General features: G+C 37.6%; 1 protein-coding gene across 4 annotated transcripts in view; it reads right to left on the bottom strand.

The window, feature by feature from the left end:
- The window catches only part of NRF1 (nuclear respiratory factor 1), a 140,942-nt gene that overhangs the window by 56,683 nt on the left and 62,829 nt on the right, over window positions 1-21,430 (bottom strand). For 3 of the 4 annotated variants that reach the window (XM_004463234.4, XM_004463236.5, XM_058297348.2), the window contains 3 exons: window positions 16,880-16,994; window positions 15,845-15,971; window positions 7,237-7,377 (listed from right to left, as the gene is read on the bottom strand). In XM_004463234.4, coding sequence (XP_004463291.1) covers window positions 7,237-7,377; window positions 15,845-15,971; window positions 16,880-16,994 — 383 coding nt within the window. Of the gene's footprint in view, window positions 1-7,236; window positions 7,378-15,844; window positions 15,972-16,879; window positions 16,995-20,016; window positions 20,142-21,430 lie in introns of all 4 variants that reach the window. The other variant, XM_071215275.1, reaches the window with a different exon arrangement.

Raw genomic sequence — 21,430 nt, 5'->3', positions numbered from 1 at the left:
TGGAATGGGAATGTAGATCTAGAGGACAAAGAGCTATTTTTAGCTGCAATATGAGTAAAAGAGGCCAGATATATTCTTTAAAAAAAAAAAACACAAGCAAAAACCCAAAACAATATCTAAAAACTAAAAAAAAAACTAAATTAAAAACTGACTTTTAAAAGTAAAACATGTAAAGCCCTGTGAATAACTTCTGCCTAATGAAATAATCACTGTGCTGAATGTTTCTGAAGGTTTCCCTGAAAACTGGTAAAGAATTACTACCCTGTTGCATCATCACTCCAAGGGAATATTAAAGCAACAAAGACTGCCCCAATGAGAGTAAAGGAAGACAATAAGTTCAAGGGAAAAAGGAGTGAACTTAACCAATAATATCAGACAGGTCTTTCCAGAGACGCCTTTTCTATAATTATAATTTTTGCCTGGATCTTTTCTAAAAGAGATTCCAAAAAGATTCAAAACCTCCCATGAACAAGGGAATTCTATAGAACTCAAGTACGGTAAAAGAGTACTAGCTCTTCACTAGCAAAATCATAATTATTGCATAATACAATAAAGGCTCTTCAAGAAATTATGCAATTCCTTGAATTCAAAGCGAGACTCAGCAACACTGGCATCAACAGGGGACTTGCTAGAAAGGCAGAGGACTCTCAGCTCCCACTCCAGACCTCCTGACTCATAATCAGCATTTGACCAAGACCACCAGGCAATTCGAATGTACAAGGAAGTCAGAGAAGCACTGATTTAATCCATCCTCTGGTGTCTGGTGTGCAGTATCCTAGTCAAAATCTCTGGAAAAGGTGACTTATTTCACTGTAAACCAATTCTGGGGCTGTAGAATCTACCCTAAATTAATGATTTCTTCTGTTAAATCTTTTCTCAACCATCTCACACAAGGTGTGCAGACAGGTATAGGATAAGCTCTAGCCACTATTCTTAAAGGAAACAAGAAATTAAAGATTTCAAGAAATTAAATATTACTTTAGTAGAACTGCTTCCTAAAATAAAAGGCTATTTAGTTCATACAAAACTTAAGCTGCTCTTTTATGTGTAATTTCTATCTGTGTAGGAGATAATTTTGATAGTCTTTACAGCAAGTCAATAAATTATTTTAATACAGTAAGTATTTGGTGTAGATTAAGGTGAAAGACTCAATCTTAGTGATGATCACAATACAGTTTTACAGAAAAAATAAGATCAGAAAGCATGGGCAATATGGACTTGACCCTAAATTCTATTCTTATTTGTCACTGGCTTTCTTCATAAACTTAACCAAATTGTTTCCCCTACTTATGCCTCAATTTTTCAATCTGAAAAATATAACCTATATTGCTCCATTTTATTGCAGAGCAAAATAAAAATTCTAGGTTCATTAATTTTCTGTAATATATCATGGGTGAGAGATGGTGTGTTCAGGTTAATTGAAAGTTAAAATAGTTAACACACAGTTAGTACTAATAATTAATAATAATACCTTTGTGTGGTACCTTAGTCTTCAAAACACTTTCCTACATACCTCCTTTTTTTCTTTTTCTAACTCCATGAAGTAGAAGGGCATGTATTATTTCTACTTTTAGAAGATGAAACTAAACCAGGGCTGATAAGTAGTAGAACAGACCTAGGACTAGGTCTTCTGACTCCAAATTAGAATTCTTTCCAATAAACCATGTTGCTTTTCTATTTAGTAAAGAATGAAAATAATGAACATGTAACATTAGAACAACAGTGAACATAAATTACTTTCCTTGAATGATTCAGAACATATCTTAGGATCTTATTTAGAGTTATACGAAAGCAATGGGCTCTGCAAGTAATAGTTGGAAAAAGAAAAGCAGACGCATCATCAAACCTGCCCTTAAAAAATTCAAGTTTAAAATATGAACATATTTTACTGTGTTTCTCTGGTTATAAAAGTAATTTAAGCTTATTAGACAAAGAAAATGAAATCCCCCCCTAATGCCACCATGCATAGGTAACCACTGTTAATATTCTCCAAAGTTTTACACCTGCACACATGCACTGGCACATCTATATACAGGGTTTAGACAAATGTGATAAAGCACCTCAATTCTGTGCTCCCCGAAATAAATCTAGCTCCCCAAAAGAAACAAAAAAGAAATCCCTACATCCCTTATAGTATGAAAGAAATGCTGTTTTACAGTCCTTTTCTTTTTTTTTCAAAGATTTATTTTTTATTTTATTTCTCTCCCCTTCTCTGCCCAGTTGTCTGCTCTCTGTGTCCATTCGCTGTGTGTTCTTCTGTGTCCGCTTGTATTCTTGTTAGCTGCACTGGGAATCTATGTCTCTTTCTGTTGCATCATCTTGCTGCATCAGCGCTCCGTGTGTGCGGCACCATTCCTGGGCAGGCTGCACTTTTTTTGCGCTGGGCGGCTCTCCTTACAGGGCGCACTCCTTGTGTGCGGGGCTCCCCTATGCAGGGGACACCCCTGCGTGTCACGGCACTCCTTGCGTGCATCACCACTGTGCATGGGCCAGCTCATCACATGGGTTAAGAGGTCCTGGGTTTGAACCTTGGAACTACCATGTGGTAGGCAGACACCCTATCCGTTGGGCCAAATCTGCTTCCCTTATAGTCTTTTTAAACTTAAGATATCATGGGAATTGAGAACAACATCATCATTTTTAGAGCATAATATTTCATGGAATAGTAAACTTCTAATCTCTTTTAGGCTAAGCAGTTCCTCTTCCCATGTAAATTCTAAACATTGTCACCATAATTTAACCAATTCTGTTGTTTCTAAATTTTCCTATTGTAAACAATACTGTGATAAACAGTGAACATATATCATCACTTACTTGGAAGGCATGGTACACACATTTTAGATTTTAATATGCACTGCCAAACAGGGCTCTGGAAATTTTTTAAAAACCACTTTACATTTTTACTGGCATCTTCAAACCAATTAATATATACATATACATACATATATACATATACATACATACATATATATAGGTATGTTAGGTACCCAGTACTAGGGATTGAACCCAGGACCTCGTATGTGGGAAGCTGGTGTTCAACCACATCAGCTTCCCTGAGTTGGTTTTTCCATTTGTTTTCCTTATTTTTCGTTTTTGGTTTTTTTCAGGAGGCATAGGAAACCAAACCCAGGTCCTCCTACGTGGGAAGCAGTAACTCAACTGCTTGAGCTATATCTGCTCTGTTTTTATTTTTATTTAAAAAAATTTTTTTTTGAGGTACTGGGGTTGGAGATTAAACCCTGGAGCTCATATGTGGGAAGTTGGTGCTCAACCACCGAGCCACATTGGCTCCCAAATACATTTATATTTAAGTGCTTATACTCATATACCCTTGCCTAGTATAATATTTATGCTATAGTATTGAAGTTATAGGATATCAAATTTAAGAGTGAATATTGGGAAGTGGATGTGACTCAACTGATAGAATGTTCGTCTACCATATGGAGGGTCCAGGGTTCAATCCCCAGGGCCTCCTGACCTAGGTGAGCTGGCCCATGCGCAGTGCTGCCACATGCAAGGAGTGCCATGTCACACAGGGGCGCCCCTACATAGGGGTGCTCCACGCGCAAGAAGAGCCACCCCGTGAGAAAAAAGCGTAGCCTGCCTAGGAGCGGCACTGCATACATGGAGATGCAAGAAAAAAGAGATGCAGTTTCCCAGTGCTGTCAGATAATGCAAGTGGACATAGAATACACAGCAAATGGACACAGAGAACAGACAATGGGGGGAAGGGGAAATAAATAAATAAAATAAAATCTTAAAAAGAAAAAAAATGAGTGAATATTATCCAAGGACTTGCATCCTCTTCTGGGAAAAGGGTTAGTGTGTTTCCAGTTGTATGCAAGACAGTTAAATTAGTTTAGGTGAAAGTATGACTGTTACTGTTTTGTTTAGAGATTAAGTGTGATTTAAAAGGATGTATATGGGTGCCAAGTTGACAAGGGTGGACTATGTCAACTTGGCTTGGTTATGGTATTCAGTTGTTTGGTCAAGCAAGCATTTGCCTTATTGTGAATTTAAATTGTTAGTCAGTTGATAGCATCTATGGTTGATTACTTCTATAATCAACAAAGGAGACTGCCTACAGCAATGAGAGAGTCTCAACCAATCAGCTGAAGGCCTTTAAGGGAGAATGGATATTTCAGCAGTCAAGAAGAATTTCTCTCTCTACTTTAGCCAGCCAGTTTCTCTTGGGGAATTTATTAAAATCTTCATTGGAGTTCCCAACTTACAGCTTGCCCTGTGAAATTCGGAATTGCCAATCCCTGTGGTCATGAAAGCCAACTCCTTTAATAAATCCCGTAATATTTACATACACACACACATATATCCTGTTGGTTCTATTTCTCTGAAGAAGCCTAACTAATACAGATTTTTTTTTGTCTGTTTGAAATAAAATCCTACTTTTATTACCATCAATAGTGAAAGGTTTTAGAATCAATTAGAAAAGGAAGGGATTTGACTCAGGTTAAGACAACATCTGAGGAAAATACACACACATGTTTAAGATAGAAGAGGAAAAACCCAAACCCCTAGGGTCCAGATACACAAAATTCCTATTCAGTAGGGACCTAAGATTTTCATCATCCTGCCAACTCCTCCTCATCATTTGTTTGTTTTTATCTTATTTGTTTTATTTTTTACTCATCATCTGTGGTGAGAAGACAAAGGACGGAATCTATGATGACAAGGAAACCGCATGCCTCCAACAAAGTACCTCCAAGTCTAAACTGGATACCAGCTCCTTTGCATCTACCCCTGTGCCAAGTTCTACTGAGTGCATATTTCAAAAAAGAATGGAAAAACAACAACAAAAAACAAAACCAACAGAATGTTTTACCTCCAAAATGATAACTAAATTGCTCTGACTTCTGTTGCCATCAGTCAATTTTCAAACTAATATAATCATAAAACCTCAGACTGTCACAATCTAACTCACTGAATGTGACAGAGGGAAAAAATATCCACCGGAAGAGAGGAGAGTAATACAGGAGAATATTCTAAGCCAGAAGCTTGGTCAAGCTTTAGTTATACTTTATATCTGACTTACAGAGTAGATTCTTTACATGAATCAGGTAAAAATATTCGCCTTATACTTTCTTTAATTGAACCAGATGGAATGGCCCTAGGGACAGAATAATAGCAGCTATGATATGACAGTTTAAAACAAACAAAACAAAACAAAACTTAGATAATACTTTCCTTTTGGAGCCATTAGAGTCTTCCAAGTGTCCACAGAAAAGTCTAAGACTCTAACCATCAAAAGATCACAATTTAGCTTTACATTGATAACATGTAGTGTTACTTTAGACCAAGTTGCAAGCTCAGAATTAAAGTGGAAGATAAGTGCCACTCCTCCTGAACAGCATCATCAATGTCTGTACCAAGGGAATACCAACCTACTGAGGAGGTATTTTCCACTCTACTTGATTCATTTTTGCTGATTCTTAGGTAATTTTTTAACAGATATGTACTATTATTTAGATGAGGAGTGTTATTTAAGGAGGGCAGTAACTTTACTGGACAGCAATGAAGAATATAAACTAAGTTTCTGCTCTCATATTCCAGCTAGAGATAAAGACCACAAACAAGCATAAAAGTTAACAAATAAGATAATTTTAGGTATGATAAGAGCTATAAAGATAATAAATCAGGGGATATATGAGGTGGTGATTTGGCGGGGAGGAGAAAGCTCTATTAGATGAGATCATCAAGAAAGGCTTGGCTCAAGAGAGGACATTTGAGCTAGACTTGAATGAAGTCAAATCAGTCATGTAGTGATCTGGAAGAACAATATTCCAGACAGAGGGACTAGCAAAAGCAAAAGAATGCACTTGGGTTTTTGACAAAAAGAATGAGCTTGGGTTTTCTGACAAAAAGAAGTACAGTGACTGTGTGGAAGAGCCCATGGTAGAGTCTGAATTCTATTCTAGGAATAATGGAGAGACGTTAAAGGGCTTAAACAAGAGAATGATATGATCTAAGTCTTCAAAAAAAATCTCCCTGAAGGCTGTGTGGAGAATAGATTGCAGCAGGGTTAGAGTGGTAGTAAAGGGATCAAGGGCTACTGAGATGGTCTACTTGAGGGATGCTACAGGCATGGCCTTGCGTGGTGACAGAAATCGAAAAGAAAGATTCAGTGAACATTTTGGAGGTAAACCAACATGACCTGCTGATGAATTAGATATGATTTGGGGTGGGGGTCAAAACAGGGAAATCAAGGAGTACACTTATTTTGGGGGCTTGAGCAACCAGAAGGATGGTGGTGTCATTTACTGATATGGAAAAGACTAGGGGAGGAAGACATTAGGAGTGGAGAGTAGGGACAATCAAGGGGTGTCTTAGACACATTCAGTGTGAAATGTCTAATATATAGCTAATGGGAGTGTCTAATAGAAAGATCTATAGTGATATAAATTGGGGCATAAATCAGCACAGATAGGGGATGTAAAGCCCACAGGGCAGGACGAGATCACTTGGAGAAACTACAGATAAAGTAGAGAGCTGAGAACTGAGACCTGTGACATGCCCACATTGATCAGATGAGAAGAGAAGAAAAGCTATGTTAAATGCTGCTGGAAGACCAAGATAAGGAAAGAAAACTGACCAGTGGATTTAGCAAGATAGGAGTACATTAATAAAGAAATAAGGTGAGGGGGAAATGGGTTTATAAAGGTGTTTGATCTTGATCAAGCCATCTCTTTTAAAGTTAAATAAAGTAAAAGGTATAGGCTCATCAAAATTATTAAGGTAGGCTCACTTAGGCTAAAACTTCCCCTTTTCAAAGGAAGAGAGAGGCAATCAGTAACTCAGAAGGGTGTCCTTCTGAGCTTTACACTCTTATTCTCTGGGGAGAGAAGCCTTATTTGGCAATAATATAGTGGTATAGAATTTACATGGAAAGAGAAGGAGCTTGGCCCACTTGATTATAATCCATCAAACTCCTAACATTCTACTGTTCAAACCTACCCCAAGCTAAAAGTTTTTTATAAAATTCAAGGTCCAAAGTGAAAGAAGAAAACTGCCAACAGAAGAATTCGTCATCCCTTCCCATAGTTGGGAGCACTCTTCAGGCAATAAATTTTCTTTTTCAAGGTTGCCACTGCTTCACTACCAGACTCTAGCTTATACCTTACTCGTTGGTGGTGTAACTGAGGACAAAGCTAGGAAAGTGATCAGAGGCCTGCCACACCTGTACCATTTGTCTTTTTTGTCTCCTCATTTCCCGCCCCTTACCTGGGTCATTTTGTCCACAGAGACTGGAATTCCATCGATGGTGAGAGGCGGCAGTTCTGAGTTAACCTCCTGTGGCGCGGGGGCGTGTTCTGCCAGGGCAGACTCCAGGTCTTCCAGGATCATACTCTTGTACTTACGCACCTGCAGGGAATTAAGGGCAGAAGTAAACAAGATGCCCAACAACCAGGGAGGGCTGGTGCCAGGCAACAAGAGAGTGGGTGGAGCTGGCCTCCCTGAGCCAGTGCAGAGTCCCAAGAACAAACACTTTTACAACTAGCAGATAAAAATACCCGGTGGCCCCAAAGACATCATACTGGAGAGAATTAAATGAAAAGATGATGAAATTATAGGTAACAACAGTAGAAAGGAGCCAGTGGAAAAATTCTATAGAAATACTGCTTCTCAATTAAAATCATATTTTGTCAGCCTGTATGGGCTCCATTGCCTGTTCCGGCTCCATTGCCTGTTCCAGAACTAACAGCAATGGCATTCATTTTTCTTTTGCATTTCCCAGGCCATTTGATAAACATTTAGGTTACGATCATTTTCAAGATCCTGAAGATCTTGTGTCTCTAAAACTCCTATTTTGAACTACTGCTACTTTCCTGCAAAGCCAAACCACCAAATGGGAGATTTAAGTGCATAACATGTTGGACTAAAAGTAATCAGAAAAAAATACCAAAAGGTTATTTTGTATCTGGGTATCAAAGGTGACACCACCAGTAAGGCCCGGGGCCAGAAAGAGCCCATAGGTCAATTCTACCTCCTTTCTGGTACTCCCTGGTGACAGAGGTAAACTTCAAACTCATGGTGCCTCGGATCTCTAACAACCACAGGTTGGAACCATACATTGTTGTTTTTTGACTCCATTCGTCTTCATTGTGAAACGTTTCTCATAAGAGAGAACCTACCAGCAGCACATTTGTACATGCTCATATTCTACCATGAGAAAGGATAGACAGATAGGGAATTCTACAACCACCAAAAACGGATTCATTAATTTAGAAGAATACACTAGGGGGATGCAGCCACCTTTTGGGACAATGAAAAAACCATGCGGTTATGGCAATATGGTAAGATGGGACAGGAAATTAACTTGCTTTCAGGCTGAAGGCATTATCTTAGGAAAAAAGGTAAGAGAAAATGAGGTTTGCCCAGAAATTACGATAATGTTTGAGGCCTGAGTTTTCTACTAAGTGGACTGGACTCTCAGTAGAAAACAGTTCCTTATAAGTGCCTCATTAAGAGTGCTCCACCCAAAATATCTGGAAGAGTAAAAATTATAGTTAGCTACATAGTACTACTATTTCACACTTAAAGAAACCTCCAAAATGGCAACAAATTAAGGGGATAGGAAAAAAAAAGAGGGTACAAACATGTAGGATCATTATTACTCCACAGATTTAGTTTTGTCATGGTTTTTAATAAAAAAAAAAGAAAATTTCAAAAATTATTGCCATTATATTTTTATAACATAAGCAGCTAGTGTTGCCATGGCAACTTTACAGGATTGTATTTTCTGCTTTCTAGGTTTCTGTATTATATGCAGAGTTTTTAATTTTCAGAAAACATGAATCTTGTAAGTTTAGGTTCTGGTCTTTGTACTTTAATGTAGCAGGTTATGTCATAATAGTAGCATGATGGCACAATGTTACACTAAATAATATTACAAAAACAAATTTCATTGTGCTGGAAACATCTTGCATTTGAAGACTGGAAACATTAGGTTATTACTTTTACATTATTAGCCAGTTTCAAATTATTTCAGCCATTTTTATGGGCCAGTAAAATTCTAAGAATTATTATTCAGGCTACTAAACTTAGTGCTATAATTCCTTAAAAATAACTTGAGTTTAAAAAAAAAAAAAAAGCTAATAGAACACCCCCTCATGGCAACAAAAAACCTCGGGTGTGACCACAGCATTTCTTTCTACCTAAGTTTACTTAGTAAAATTAAGTAACTTTCCAAAAATTATAAAAATAGCATTTCAATTCTATGTGATCCTCAATTCTGAGGCCCCCTCCCCCCTTTTTTACATTTATCAATTCTTTGAAAGGAGGATATATCTTAAAATTGTCCTGGATTAGGCAATAGTTGGGGCATAACTGTCACTACCTGTACATATACAACCAGGGTTGTTAACCCTGAAGGCCTGACCAAACAATTATAAACCCTTGTCTTTTACTCAACAAGCCATTTAGTACCATTTGAGAAAGGAATTAGCCTTGATTGTTGCCTGAAAGCCTTTCCAATGACCTTTTCTGGTAAGATCAATAAGCACCAGCATCAAACTTGTAGCAGCTTGGTAAAAAAAATCTCAGACTATTAACAGAGCACTCTTTTAAGTAATGCAATACCAACTCGATGGCATAGAGAACAACATTATATGAAAAAATGCAGATTATGATTCTGAAACAAGAAGTAACCATGATGAGGTGGACTGAATGTGAAAAAGTTTTAGGAATATCTTAATTTATTTCACTTATATTTTCCTTTTTATGAATACACAAAGCAATATATGATAAAAATGTATGTCTAATAAGCCTGAAAGATGTCTGTCAATAAGTATAAAATAAAATTTCTAAATGATAAAAAAGCACTATGTCAGAGTTTGTCAGTTTTTTCTTTCTTTGTGGTACATAAAATAATGGTGCCTCATAATTGATGGTGTAATAGATATGATGAAAGACAGGTTTGTTTGTTTTCCATCTTATGCCAGCTATTCCAAAAACCACAGTTCAAGCCTTTATTACTTCACATAATGTCACTGTCAACTAACTGGCTTCACAACTAAAGTTAAAAATCACTCAATGGAAGCAATCCAAGTATCTGTCAATAGATGAACAAATAAATAAAATATGGTATTAAACATAAAATGGAACATTACTCAGCTGTAAAAAAGGAATGAAGTTCTGGTACATATGACAGCATGGATGAATGCTGAAGACATCATGTTGTATGAAATAAGCCAGACACGAAAGGACAAATATTGTATACAATGAAATAATTAGAATAGGCAAACTCATAAGGTCAGATCTAGAATACAGTTTATCAGGGGCTGAGGTAGGGGTAGGGAATGGGGAGTTAATGCTTAAATTGTATAGTTTTTCTATTTGGGTTGATTGTAAAGTTTTAGTAACAGATGGTGGTCATGGTAGTACACCACGGTGAATGTAATTAATAGTATTTATATATTTGAATGTGGTTAAAAGGGGGAAATTTTAGGTTGTATATATGTTACTAGAATAAAAATTAAACACAGGACTGTATAAGAAGTGAACTCTATTGTTAACGAAGGACTATAGTTAACAGCACAATTAAAAAAATGTTCTTTCATGAATTGTAACAAATGTACCATACAAATGCAAGGTATTAAAAATAGGGTGGTATATGGGAAGTCTATATTTAATGCATGTTTTTTTCTGTAAACCTACAATTTCTCTAATAATTAAAAAAAAAAAAAAAAAAAAGGAAACTAAACATACCTTTTAAACCAGTAATCCTATTCCTGGGAATTTGTCCCCCAAAATAAACACACCAATACTTAAGGACAAAAACAACACAAACAAAAAACATTCAAAATTAGCTGGTCTGCCTATCAATCTCTCTTCTCACTTCATCCAGTGTATCAATGCCACACTTTCTGGAATAAAAGAAGAGTCTTCAGGACTCCAGGATAAAAAATAAGTTTATCCATAAGCTTCTCTGAGACTAAAAATATATTACCACGTAAGTCATATAACAAAGAGATGCCCCAGCATAGAGCTGAAACTCCAGCCAGTGATTCTGAAGCATACGTGGCTCCAAGCCTGGCCAAAGGCTGTGGCCCAGGGAGTTATGTTGGCTTCATCCCATTCTCTCTTGAGTCCCATGTCGCTTCCCTTTCCTCTCCTGCCTCAGTCCAGATCTCTAGTTGGTTTTAGTTCTCCAAGATCCCTGGTTTTGAAACTTGACACCTAAGAGGGCATAGGTGGAATCCTTATCTCATATTTAGTATCTAACAGTGTTAAATAGTTATTTGTTGATAAATGAATAGGCAATAGGGTTTTACTACTCTTAACATAGGCTTCCACATTTCATTAAACTTGAAGCCATTTTTAAAAGCCTATATAAATAAATGAATGACTTACAACAAGAATTCAAGACCAACTCCAGCATCCCCCCATTTTACTAGGAAGGTGGAATCAAACAGAGGCAGATGGACAATTTCAATGAAGCTGGGTGATAACCCTCTTGCCTCTGTGACTGTGAATAATTTCTGCACCTGTAGAACAGGTTAGTCATATCCAGTGTATCTTCATCTAAATGCTATGGATTACTGCCTCTTAGGAAAGAATTCCACCTTCAGAAACTCTGATGGTTCTGAAAAAGATGGAAATTCTCTCTATGTGCCTCAAAAAGTATTTCCAGGACTACTGCTTCAAAGCCCATGAAAGTACATGTTATGGCAGTGACCCACTAAGGGAATGGCAACTTTAAAATGTACTATTTGCCAACACTTTCCATGCCAGCTTTCCCTAAACATTATATGTAGGAAGATGATAATCAGTTTTGATTAATTTCTACTGCTCCCCAGTGAGGCAGGTTTTATCATTCTTATTTTTCACATGAGGATAACTGAGCCACAGATTAGACAAATCAATGTGGGGACCCATTCCAAAAATGAAGGCCTAAAAACAGTTTTCACACATAGTTGTGCATTCACCACTTCAATCATTATTAGAACATTTTCATTATTTCAATAATAATAATAGACAAACAAAGGTTAATATGGGCAAAACACAATGTGGAGAAATAAGCAAGAATCTGGAAAACAAAAGTTTAAACAACAACTATCATAAAGCTCAGTAAAATTTTCAGTCCCCTTTTCAACAAACTCCTAAAATAACAGACTATCTTGAATTTGGAATTCATATTCCAAACATTAACAGTCCTGTTGCATTTTAATTTTTCCAGAGTGCTGCTAAGCCTCTGGTTAAGAAGAGCAAAAAAGAAGATTAATGATGGTCTAAGGCAGGAGGACAAAATGTAAATATCACAGTTTTAACATTATTGAGATAATGTACACAAAATGCTTATAACTACACCTAGAACATAGTAAGCACTCATTAAATGTCAGACATTAATATTATAGACTCTAAGTAATTTCTTTTTATCTTTTTTAATCTTTATTTTTTAATTGTACTTTTTTTTAAAAGATACATAAATTGCAAAAAATATTACATTAAAAAATATAAGAGGTTCCTATATACTCCATCCCCCACTCCCCCACTCTCCTCACATCAACAACCTGTTTCATCATTGTGGCACATTCATTGCATTTGGTGAATACATTTTGGAGCACTGCTGCACTGTGTGGATTATAGTTTACACTGTAGCTTATACTCTCCCCCAGCCCATTCAGTGGGTTATGGCAGAAGATATAATGTCCACCATCTGTACCTGCTTTTACTGAACGTGTGGTTGGTGGTGGGGTTGGTGTATATTCAGGAGACTTGAATCTCTGGACTGGCCATGTGCCAGCTGGGCCCTGAGCCTCAGCGGAGTTGCAACTCCTACTCTCCAATATGCTGGACTGACCCAGGTCAGCTAACAGGGAGGTGAAGATGGTCAACCACCACACCAGGGAACTGAGAGTCCCTACAACTGCAATCAGGAGAATCGCATCCATTAGCCATGTGGGATCTAAGCCCCCTCCCAATTTAGAGGTGGAGTGGAATCACCATCCCAGGGTCCACCAAATGGAGGAATAAAATATGGATTAGAGTGGACTCACTGGTATTCTACTAAAGAACTGTTGTGATTCTAGCAAATTCTAAGTAATATCTTCACCTGTTATTAATGTTAGACTATGTGCAATATACTTCATAACTGATTATAACAAGCAATGGGTTCTAATTCTGAAATTGAGAGCCATTGGTATAAGATAAGGTATAAGATGAAGGTTTAACAGAAGTTACTCAAAATAACCTGGACTTAAGTGTTCCTTTGAGGGAAATTGGTCTTTGACCATTTTTTCAATCTGTATTATGTTCACTGCTCTATTGAGGATTCTGGTTTATGTGCTTATTGTTTTACTGAGATTTAGATCAGTTTTGGTTATTTTGGTTTTTTATTAAATTATCCATTTAATTGACATTTTTAATTTATAAGAATACACAGCATTTTTTTGTAATTTTCAATCTATTCTTAATTGCAATTATTATTCATGTTCATTCCTATCTTGTTTACAAGGCTGTATGTGGTAAAATATCTTCTGCTTTTTATCTCTGTCCAGTCTCTCTTTTTTTTTTCAAAGATTTTATTTCTTTCTTTCTGTCTCCTTCTCCTTCCCCACCCCAGTTGTCTGTTCTCTGTGTCCATTTGCTGTGTGTTCTTCTGTGACCACTTCTATTGTTGTATTGTTGTCACCCGCACCAGGAATCTGTGTCTATTCTTGTGGCATCAATTTGCTGTGTCAGCTCTCTGTGTGTGCGGCTGCCACTTCTGTGCAGGCTGAACTTTCTTTCGTGCTGGGTGGTTCTCCTTACGGGGCACACTCCTTGTGCGTGGGGCTTCCCTATGTGGGGGACGCCCCTGCGTGGCACGGCACTCCTTGTACACATCAGCACTGCGTGTGGGCCAGCTCCACACGAGCCAAGGAGGCCCTGGGTTTGAACTGTGAACCTCCCATGTGGTAGATGGACGCCCTGTCCGTTGGGCCAAGTCCGCTCCCCTGTCCAGTCTATCTTTAAGACTTTTAAGATAAAGTTTGTTCCTGTTTCATAGTCTCTATCTGTTTGCATTCTATGGAGGATTCCAATTTCCTAAAACTTTCTTTTGGACTTTTCTTCTTTTCTTTTATTTATTTCTCTCCCTTTCCCGCCTTCTCTGCTCTCTGTGTCCATTCACTATGTGTTCTTCTGTGTCCGCTTGCATTATCCAGCACCACTAGGAAATTGTGTTTCTTTTTTGTTGCATCATCTTGCTGTGTCAGCTCTCCGTGTGTGCAACACCACTCCAGGGCGGGCTGCACTTTCTTCATGCGGGGTTGTTCTCCTTGCGGGACACACTCCTTGCACGTGGGGCACCCCTAGGCGGGGGCACCCCTGCATAACACGGCACTCCTTGCGCACAGCAGCACTGTGTGTGGGCTAGGTAATCACACAGGTCAGGAGGCCCTGGGGATCGAACTCTGTATCTTCCATATGGTAGATGGACGCTCTCAGTTGAGCCACGTCCACTTCCCTCTTTCGGACTTTTTGAGAGTAATTTTCAAAGTTTTTTTTTTCCTGAGTCTTTCTAGATGGGTCTATTTCATAATCATATTATTTGTAGTAGTAGTAGAATTATTTTAAATTTTCAATACTTAAGAAGAGAAGACATGCTCAGAGTTCATTTTGTTAATAGCATGACATTAAGGGCTACCTATCAGGCATCATTTCGAACTAGATGCTTCCAATCATATTCCTTTAAGGAAAGGTCCTAATAAGCAACTTAATATTGGGGCCTCAGGAATTTTGAGGAAAACTCAAACAGAAAAAGTTAAGAAATACCTGTAACATTTCACGGTTAGGAAGACATGTGAAAAAACAATGCAAAAAATAAAATCTTCATCAACTGATTACTAAGCCTGAACCCTTGAAATGTCTACATTTAATGTGGGAGAAATCTGATAAATGTCACATTAGGCAATTAAATTTTAACCTAATAAAAACAAAACGCAATTTAAATCTGAGCAGATCACCATTCTATTAATTATTCAAAGTTATTTTGGCCAAAGAAAGAGTAGTTCACATTGCATAAGCACACAAGGGAAAATACTGTTTTTATAAAATTAGCTATAGATAGTTACGCAATCAAAATAGTCAAATAAGGAAACGGACTTTGGCCCAGTGGTTAGGGCGTCCGTCTACCACATGGGAGGCCCGCGGTTTAAGCCCCGGGCCTCCTTGACCCGTGTGGAGCTGGCCCATGCGCAGTGCTGATGCGCGCAAGGAGTGCCGTGCCACGCAGGGGTGTCCCCCGCGTAGGGGAGCCCCACGCACTAGGAGTGCACCCATAAGGAGAGCCACCCAGCGCGAAGGAGGGAGCAGCCTGCCGAGGAATGGTGCCGCTGATGACAACAGAAGCGGACAAAGAAAAAAGACGCAGCAAAAAGACACAGAAAACAGACAACTGGGGGAGGGGGGGAATTAAATAAATAAAAAATAAATCTTAAAAAAAAAAAAAGTCAAATATATTTAAAAATTGAAGTAAGAGTGTTAAATAAATTCTTTGAAGAAATGTGAGAGACTTTAAATACACAACTCAAATATCAGTGATGAATACAATGCTCCATGAAGTTTACATCTTAGAATTATCTACCATTTTGTTTCTGACCTAAATCAGTAATTTTCTGACAAAATCCTTTGTTGGTTTCCTAACAAACATAATACCATTTTTCTTTCCCATTAAATAAGCTTTAATCATTTTGATTTGCATTAAGTAATTTGAAAATCAGTCTCCACTTCCACTCCGGACGAGGGGAGGGTAAAGGTGAGAAATATTGTACTAGACAAAGGATCAGCATGTGAATACATAGAAAGCAAAAGTTATTTGAGAGCACAGCACATTTCTGACTCTTACCACATTCTCCAAAGGTGCTGCACCAAACACTTTAAAGACAGGGTTGGGTTTGGAGGGTGAGATACAGAGGACAATAGCTTGCTGTCCCACTCGAGTAGTATATTCATCTAACGTGGCTCTAAGCTTCCTGAATCAGAAAAGAGAATAAATACAGTTAAAAACAGAAATTATAGTGATAAAGACATAAATAAACTAGAATTTATTAAATTATCTCAATGCTTAATATGAAGGGGGCTCAAATGACTTGCTTCTAATTTCTTTGATTGATACGGTAGTGATTATTTATGTCTCATGGACCCCCAGAGTCTAGTCTCAACACAGAAACACAAGTGATCCTTTTAAAGCAGATCATAACACTGCTCTGGTCAAAAGCCTGCAATGACTTCCCACCTCACTCAGTGTAAAAGCCCAAGCCCTTATATAGAACTATAAGGCCCCATGATGTGGTTCTCCACGACTACTTTGGCCACATCTCCTCTCATTCTCTCCCTGACTGCTTCTCAGATATGACCACCATGTTACCACCTCCAAGCCTTTTGCTATTCTCTCTGTCAGGATATTCTTTCTCTGGACATCACATGGTTGCTCTTTCACTTCCTTCAGTTCTCTGTTCAAAGATATCCTCATCCAAGAGGATTTTCCTTTACTCCCCTGTTCTTCCCAGTTTCTGTATTCCACTTTTTTTCACCCTAGCACTTATCACCACCTAACTTATTACATATTTGTTTATTTTTTTTTCCCCTTGACTAGAATATAAGCTCTTTATGGGGCTTTGTTTTGTTCACTGTTATATCCCCAATGCTCTGAACAATGCCGGGCACACAGCAGGCATACAAATTTTCTCTGAATGAATTGATGTGATATTCATATTTCTATGTTTTCATTTATTTAATTTTGTAAGATTACTATAAAGTATAATTTTGTCACAAAGGAATCCAGCTTGACGTTGATGAACCTCACAGTGTATGCTCTAATTCTGCCATTCACAATAAAGTATACGAGGAACAGCAATGATATGGGTAAGTAAGCCCTCACCGAAGCAAACGTGTTTGCTGTCTCTTCCGGATAGATGGATTAGACTCAAATACATGAGGCCGTTTCCGTTTCTTTCCTGTTGCCACAGCAGCAGCAGCAGCCATTCCCACAGGACCTGAAATAAGAATATATGTGCTGAGATTAGGCAGAAGCCTGTTAACTGTACAAGACAGAAAATAATTAAAGGTACAAGAAGGTAGTATTTCCTTCCTATATGTTATCAATAAATATAGAATGTTCGTGGTATTATCAATATATTTCACTACTGTTTAATATAACTCATACTTTATCAATAAAACAATGAATCTTATTTTTTTCCTTTTCCTTTGTTCTTTTTTTTGTTTTCCTTTTCTTTTTCATTTTTTCCCCCACAATGAATCATTTGAAAAAGCAAACGATACACCTCTGCATGACACAACAGCTTGAATTTGGTATAATGTTGCTTCTTGTTTTTATTTTGCCAATATGCCTATGCATGCCTATTTTGCAAAAAATAAAATCTTGTTTATAAGGCTGTATATGCAGAAATTGTAGCACTGAGAGAAAAGGCTTGCTGAACTTAAAATTTTAATTATAGATTTCCAATTTCACTTCCATGCCTGTGCTCCTCTTTCCATTAGTCCAAGACAATGCCAAGTTAAGAAAGGAAGAGATAATCACTCACACTAGGAATTCCAACAACAATGACAACTACAAGAGTAATATCTGGAAGAAAACCATCTTAATTAGAAAACTTTCTTGACTATCTGGGAATTGTGCCAAAAATAGAGATGTTGACCACAAGGTCAAGTTGATGGAAACATCCTGGCAGGAAAGAGATAAAAACTTTCCCACTCTAGGGAGAAAAATAATAAAAGTTATCTGGCTTGCCCCTAAAACTAATGCTGAAATGAAGGGAAGGCCCTAAGGAACTACTGGCATGTCTGATTCCTAGGATTTCAACATCTCACAAGTATTCTTCTTTTTTTAAAAAACCAGACATTCCACCTTCATCCTTATTTGCCAACCCCATAAAAGACTTAGGTGAAAATTACGTTTACTTTATAGTGGCATACAAGTTCTAAGTGGCTCAATTAAAATAAGCCTCGCTGAAAATCTAGATGAATCTCTCTAGTGTATTTAGTAGCATTATCAGTCTGACTTAAGTAAAACCCTCTAAAGATTCCCAAAGCTAGACAAAAAATAAATGACTGCTTTTTACCTTCCTTTCCAATAAAAGTCAGTAGAAGAAAAAAATCTTATTGTTTCATTTTCTTCTTTCTACCATATTTTTATGAAAACTTTCAAACATAACAGCAAAGTTGAGAGAATTTTACAGTGAACATCCATATACCCACAACCTGGATTCAACCATTAACATTTTACTATACTTAATTTATCATGTATTTACCCATCTTTCTATCAACTCATCAATTCAATTTTTTTTTTTAATTTATTTTTTTTATTTAATCCCGCCCCCCCCCCGCTTGTCTGTTCGCTGTGTCTATTTGCTGCGTCTTGTTTCTTTGTCCGCTTCTGTTGTCATCAGCGGCACGGGAAGTGTGGGTGGCGCCATTCCTGGGCAGGCTGCACTTTCTTTCACGCTGGGCTGCTCTCCTTACGGGGCGCACTCCTTGCGCGTGGGGCTCCCTTGCGCGGGGGACACCCCTGCGTGGCAGGGCACTCCTTGCCCGCATCAGCACTGCTCACGGGCCAGCTCCACACGGGTCAAGGAGGCCCGGGGTTTGAACCGCGGACCTTCCATGTGGTAGATGGACGCCCTAACCACTGGGCCAAGTCCGTTTCCCATCAATTCATTTTTTAATGCATTTTAAATTCAACTGCAGATATCAGTATGATCTCTCCAAATACTTCAGCAGGAATATTATTAACTAGAGTTCAATATTTGTTTATAATTATTTTCTTTTGAAGTAAAATCTACATATAATGAAATGCCCAAATCTTAAGTGCATGTTCAATGATTTCTGAAACCTAATCCCCTAACAAGATATATAACAATACCATCATCTCAGAATGTAATGTTCCCTCATGGCCCTTCCCAGTTAACTACCATCCCCACCTCCCAAAGGTATCTACTATTCTGATTTTTTTTATCCTACATTAGTTTTGCCTATTCCAGAACTTCACATAAATGAACAATACAGTCTATACTCTTTTGTGTAAGGCTTCTTTCACTTAGCATAATGTTTCTGAGATTTAGCCATGTTGCCACATACATCAGTAGTTTATCCTTTTTAATTGCTGAGGAATATTCTACTGCAAGAAAAAACCTCCCAGCAATGTATAAAAATTCCAGATGCTCCACCTCCTCACCAACATTTGGTCTCAGAGCTATTTTGATAGGTAGAAGCATTTTATTTTAACACCTTTTCCTTAACTCAGACAATACATTATGGTTTAGAACAAAAAAGCATAGCAGAAGTACAATTTTATGATAACAAAATAAGTCTTTCTGCCCTTCTGAGGAATCCCATTCTATCCAACTCCCACCCCCCAAAAAACAAGGAGAATAAGAAAAGGAACCGCTATCTTAATCTTTAATAAAACCAAGAAATACCTGAAATGCCAAACCATAATATATGAAGACAGAAAACATGTGGAAGAATAGTTATTAACTTAGCATGAGTGGAAGGAACAAACCAAATATCTTCAGAGGGTTTGCCTTAGCAAGACAGGGAGGGAGAACAGGCTTAGCATAAAGTACAAAGGAAGGTTCAACTATAGCTGTCATTTTTTATTTCTTTTTAAAAAACCTGATGCAAATATGTCAAAATAGTAATAATTGACAAAGCTGGATAGTATATGCATGTGTGTTCCTTATATCAATCCTGATGCTTTTCTGTATGATTCAAATAATTATTTTCTATCCTTTTAAAAAAAATTCCATTCTCCCCCCCCCCCCCCCTTTTTTTTATACAGGAAAGCACTTTTATGTGGTGCTAGAGACTAAAATGTTCTGACTGCCAACTACTCAATTATTAGATGATGGAAGCTTACTATTTAACATGTTACCTCATCTAACCATTATATATTATCTCCATTTTAAAGTAGCAAAATATGTATAAAGAGTAAGGGTTTATGGTCATATAACTCCAAAGCCTTCACACCTCTTTTTGCTTCATGTCATCAATACCTACTTCAGATCCTAGAAGAAGTGGTAGCATCTCCTTCTACAGCAATACCACCCCAGGAATATGCCAACCAGTCTCCAACTCATTGGAGCGAAGTAGCTTCAAAAGGAAACCTGCATGGGACTGTGGGGCTGTGAGAGGAAAGAGAGCAAGCATCCTAAGATTCACTACAAACATTTTTGAACCCTGACAATGAAATTATGCTGAATTTCACTAGCTTAATTTTTAAGAAGGACTATTTACCTTAGATCTCTCTATAACCTTAGGGTCATAAAATAACCCTGGGTTCAAATTAAGAGATGTTCCAGGAAAGAGGGGTATCTCTACATTGAGTTGCTATATATTTTAGAGTGTTTCTTCAGTAATTTATGAATATTAATATGTATGAACCTTTTGGAGCAAAGAATTACATCCTAACCTTTTTCTTGAATATATATGACTTGACTCTTAACTGAACTTTTAGATTATGACATAAAGGAAAGCAAATATCATTTTCCTCCTAGGATGATCAATTTCATTAAGGGTAGGGTAAAACCTAAGGATCAAGAAACTACCAAAGGGATTGGATGTAACTTGAGTGGTTGAGTGCCTGCTTCCCACATGCAAGGTCCCAGGTTCAATCCCCTGTACCTCCTAAAAAAACAAACAAATGGAAAAAACAACCTTTACTGGAGAGCAGATGAAGCTCAGCAGTTGAGGCCTGCTTGCCATGTATGAGGTCCTGGGTTTGATCCCCAGTCCCCCCTAAAAAAAAAAAGAAACTACCAGATATATAACAGGCAGAGAGTTACCCTCTGGCCTGTACATATTGCAGATTAATTCATTATCCTCCTATTGTATATTCACCGCTCCCAGCACTGAATGTGAGTCATGACTCACCTCCTCCTTCCTCTCCATCATCTTCTCATTTTTCTCAGAACATTCCTTGCTTTCTATAATCATATTATCTGTACTGCTCCCCCTACCACTGGACTGTAAACCTTCAGGGGCAAGCTCTTACCTGTCTTTTTCCTAGTATCTTAGAGTAGTTGCTGGTATATAGAAATCCCTCAGTAAATAATTGTTGAATAATTAAATGGTAAATCATTTCTACCAGTTGGGCCTCAATTTTCACATCTGCCATATGAAATGGTTAGACTAAAGTCCTGTCTCCTGATCTAACACTATGCCAAAGCAGTACAGTATATACAAGCCAAGCCATATCTCAAAAGCATCTTCTTTCCCAGTAAAGAAGTTGAACCAGATTTATTATGTTAGGATGCCCTCTTCTGGGAAGTATAAGAATTATACAAAATATATTTTACCCAACCCACATTTTCTATGTGGGTTAATTCTAAGTTTTATTTTTAAATTCACCATTCCTCAAGTATACAGTGAATAATTAACTGAAAATAATAAGGTTATCCTTCACTGTATCTGC

The sequence above is a fragment of the Dasypus novemcinctus genome, chromosome 5, assembly GCF_030445035.2.
Source record: "Dasypus novemcinctus isolate mDasNov1 chromosome 5, mDasNov1.1.hap2, whole genome shotgun sequence".
In the NCBI taxonomy this organism is placed as follows: Eukaryota; Metazoa; Chordata; class Mammalia; order Cingulata; family Dasypodidae; genus Dasypus; species Dasypus novemcinctus.
Note: the sequence above shows the minus strand (reverse complement) of the source record. Positions and strands in the feature narration are given on the sequence as shown.